General features: G+C 40.8%; 1 protein-coding gene across 1 annotated transcript; it reads right to left on the reverse strand.

Annotated features, from left to right (window-relative positions):
- Nucleotides 1–810: 810 nt before the first annotated feature.
- LOC104699558 (putative inactive patatin-like protein 9) lies at nucleotides 811–2851 on the reverse strand. Its single transcript, XM_010414881.3, has 2 exons — nucleotides 1436–2851; nucleotides 811–1343 (listed from the first exon to the last, which is right to left on the reverse strand). Exons 1-2 carry the CDS (start codon nucleotides 2351–2353, stop codon nucleotides 1116–1118), a joined length of 1146 nt encoding a protein of 381 aa, XP_010413183.2. The 5' UTR covers nucleotides 2354–2851; the 3' UTR covers nucleotides 811–1115.
- Between the last annotated feature and the right edge of the window lie 547 nt (nucleotides 2852–3398).

A 3398-nucleotide genomic window follows, 5' to 3' on the forward strand; every position in this document is an offset into this window, starting at 1 on the left:
CACTTTTTTTTTTGGGCAAAAGATATATATCTTATGATTCGTTTCTTGAATTATGTTTTAATCAAATTTGCTGATGGTCAATAATTAGTTTGAATTTTTAAAATTGGCAATGGTTAAGCAATAATTTTTTATATAATATATTTAATAAAGACAAAAAATAAAGGTGACTAATGGGATGTTGTTGTGATGGGTGGGGAGGGGGATATAATAAGAAAAAAGGTGTAAAATAGTAAAAGTTAGTTACAAGAATTTGGTATTGAAACAGTAAAAATAAGAAAATGGAATAGAAAAGGCGATGGATGTGTTTATTAGACTTGCCATGTCCCCACTCTTCTTTACTACTCCTACTCCTCTTTCTGAATCACACAACATTATCGAGCTGTATTTTTCTCTTTTTAAAAAAAAAATATATATATATATAAATATATAGTATATAACAATGTAATTGCTTGAAAATGACAAGTTCTAGATTTGGAACACTCTGTGCTGGCTATCTAAGGAAAGAATATCTGTTTATTTTAATGCCCTTTTACTTTCTTCACATCAGTGAGTGATTCATTCCTATTTTGTTTACAAAGTTGAAAAATATCAGTATTGCTCTTTAATTTGAACTTATCTCTAATCTAATTGGATATCAAAATTGCTCTAGCTAGCCTCTAGTTATTGAGTTTTTCTTTTGTTTCTGTTTTCACGTACTTTTGGTGTTTGGAAAAATCTACTACACTTGTTACAAAGGTAATTCGGTAGGAAAACAATGAAATGGGACAGAGTATTCATCGTGACTTCTTGTTCCAAAGGGAATAGCAAAAATACAAGAAAAAGGATACTATTACTACTACTAATAAGTACACTTTCATTCATTTATTAAGTCATTAAAAAAGAAAAGGCTACTTACTTAATTAATTCGAAGATTTGAGAAAAAAAAAAAAAAACGATGGTGATGTTGTTGTTGCTGGGGGGGGGGGGGGGGGGGGGGGTTAAAAAACTTAACCTTTGGAATTTGGGGGTTTGGTTACTTTACTACTACTACTAAACATCATCATCACACGGACGGAGGGTTATATAAGATTTTTTTTCATATTTTAAAAAGAAAAAAAAAAAAAAACAATTTAAGTTTAACGGCCGTCAGCGAGAGGGTTAACGGCAGAATCCTTGCAAGGACTAGGAGGGAGACTTGACTTTCCTGAAGCAACAAGAAGACGTTGCACGAAACCCTCGATTCTTTCTCCGTTACTCTCCGTTAGTAACCTTTTCACTCCAAACGGGGCCGTTTCAACACCTCTCTCTTTCAGCAACTCCTCCTCCTCCTCCTCTCCGCCGCCGCTCCTCCTCAAACCGTTCGCCTGCATGCATCAATGAACCATCAGTCCATCATCTTTATATTATTTTATGTAATACTACTATACTACTAGTCTCCTCTGTGAGGAGGACGTACCTGGATTCTGACGTAATCCGCACGGTTCCAACAGAAAGCGTTCCCGAGCATCTGATCCACGGTATCGGAAACGCCGTCTAGCACTATCTCCACCACACATGACGTCGAACACTCTCCGTTTCTCCCTTGATACGAGCTCGCCGACCCGTTTCCTAACGACAGCACCAGCAGGTCCTCCACGCCGTTTACTGTCGGGAAGTCTCCCTTGTTGTGCAGCACGTGCGTCACCGCCGCTGCCGTCGGGTTGTTCATCACCAGCCCTCCGTCCACGGCCGAGCAGCTCGTTTTCCCGTCCACCGACACCACGTTGAACGGCTTGAATAGGCTCGGTGTCGCCGACGTGGCCCGGCACACTTTCCACAGCTCGAAGTCGAAGCTCGGAGACTCAGACGCGCCGGCGCGTGAGAATACGAATGGAGCTGAGGTTTTGAGGTCGTAGCAAGGAACCAGGAGGGGCTTACACGTGTCCTTCATCGTCAGGACCTTCCCGTCCTCCCTCCTGAACGCGGCCTCCAGAACTTTCTCCATGCTCTTCCCGGAGTACCTCTTCTTCCTCCTGAAGACGCCGGTGTGCCTGACTTCGAAGAGCTCAGAGTTCTTCTCGGCGATGAAGTTGACAGCGTCTCTGGCGGTGAACATGGGCCTGCCGGAGCCGTCGTCGGCGACAAGGAGGGCGGCGAGGATGCCACCGATACCAGTGCCGGCAACAATGTCGAAGAAATCGGAGATGTGAGCGTGAGGGTCACGGGTCTGAAGGCGGATCTGGTGTTCGAGGTGAAGAAGAGAAGCAGCGGCGACAATGCCAGTGGTACCACCACCGTCGATGCTAAGGATACGAGTCTTCCTGCAGTGGGAGAGCCATTTCTGTTCAAGCTTGGTGAAAATGTCAAGAGTGACCTTGCTGAGATCCATCTCCATTTTACTAGTAATGTAGAGATCGAGGAAACAAACGGAACAAAGAAGAAGAAGTAAAAGTAGTGAATGAATATTTTTTTTGTAGAATCCTATGATATAATTGTAAAAACACAAGAAAAAAGGAAAGAAAACGTAATGAGTATCACGCTTAGAAGCAGAGAGGCATTTAATTAATTCATTTGGGAGAGGGGGGAATAATAATGCCCTTTGCGCTCTCTCTGTCTCACTCTCTTCTCTCGGCAGTGAGTGATTGATGAGTAAATACAAAAGAAGAAGAGACTGTGTGTTTACTCGTCTCTCTCCTCGAGTGAGTGGATGATTTGAAGAAAGAAAGAAATGGGATTATTATGATGAGCAAGTAAGTAAGTGATTCAGAGATAATTCCGGAATTGTGAGTGGGTGGTTGTTACTTATATATATACTCCTCCCCACTGACGGTGCAGTTTTTTGTTTCTTTCTTTCTCCTCCCCTCTTCTCTTTTTCTTTTTAATATTTTCCATCATTTACAAAAATAATGGAGTCATGAGGATGATATTATTATTTTCATTCCTTCTCTAAATGAAATACAGGATTAAAAAAATATATATATATATATATATATATTTTCTTCCTTTGGGCATACAGTATTATCTTTTTTTTTTTTTGGTGAAAACTAACTTATTTACGATTTATAAAGACAAAAAGAAGAAAACAAATATACACACATTACACAGGCAGGATTAAAAAAGGTAAGAAAACAATTTGATGGGGGGTGGTAGGGGACTGTCCTCGCACGTGTGAGTAGGCATGTCAGTTTGAAGGTCAAGGGAGTAAGCGCGAACCTCGGCTGCATTACAGGCTCCGCTCCCGCTAATCACATTGTTGCCTCTCACTAACCCTCTTTTTTTCTTTAATTGATGCAAAATTTAACTCTTGCGTCTTGTCTTTTTATATCTAGGAGGTCCATCATAAATGAAGGACGTGGAATCGACTTCGACGAACCGGCAAAACTATTAACTACACTATAAATTGATTGTTTATGATGATATCAATGGACCATTTACTTTAA

This window comes from Camelina sativa, chromosome 7 (genome assembly GCF_030686135.1).
Source record: "Camelina sativa cultivar CO46 ecotype springtype chromosome 7, ASM3068613v1".
In the NCBI taxonomy this organism is placed as follows: domain Eukaryota; kingdom Viridiplantae; phylum Streptophyta; class Magnoliopsida; order Brassicales; family Brassicaceae; genus Camelina; species Camelina sativa.

What these genes read in the sequence shown, in the direction of transcription:
- LOC104699558 (XM_010414881.3), bottom strand. Translation starts at nt 2,353, where the DNA reads ATGGAGATGGATCTCAGCAAGGTCACTCTTGACATTTTCACCAAGCTT. An exon ending in CGGATTACGTCAGAATCCAG is followed by an intron (nt 1,344 to 1,435) that starts GTACGTCCTCCT and finishes TGATGCATGCAG; the next exon opens with GCGAACGGTTTGAGGAGGAG.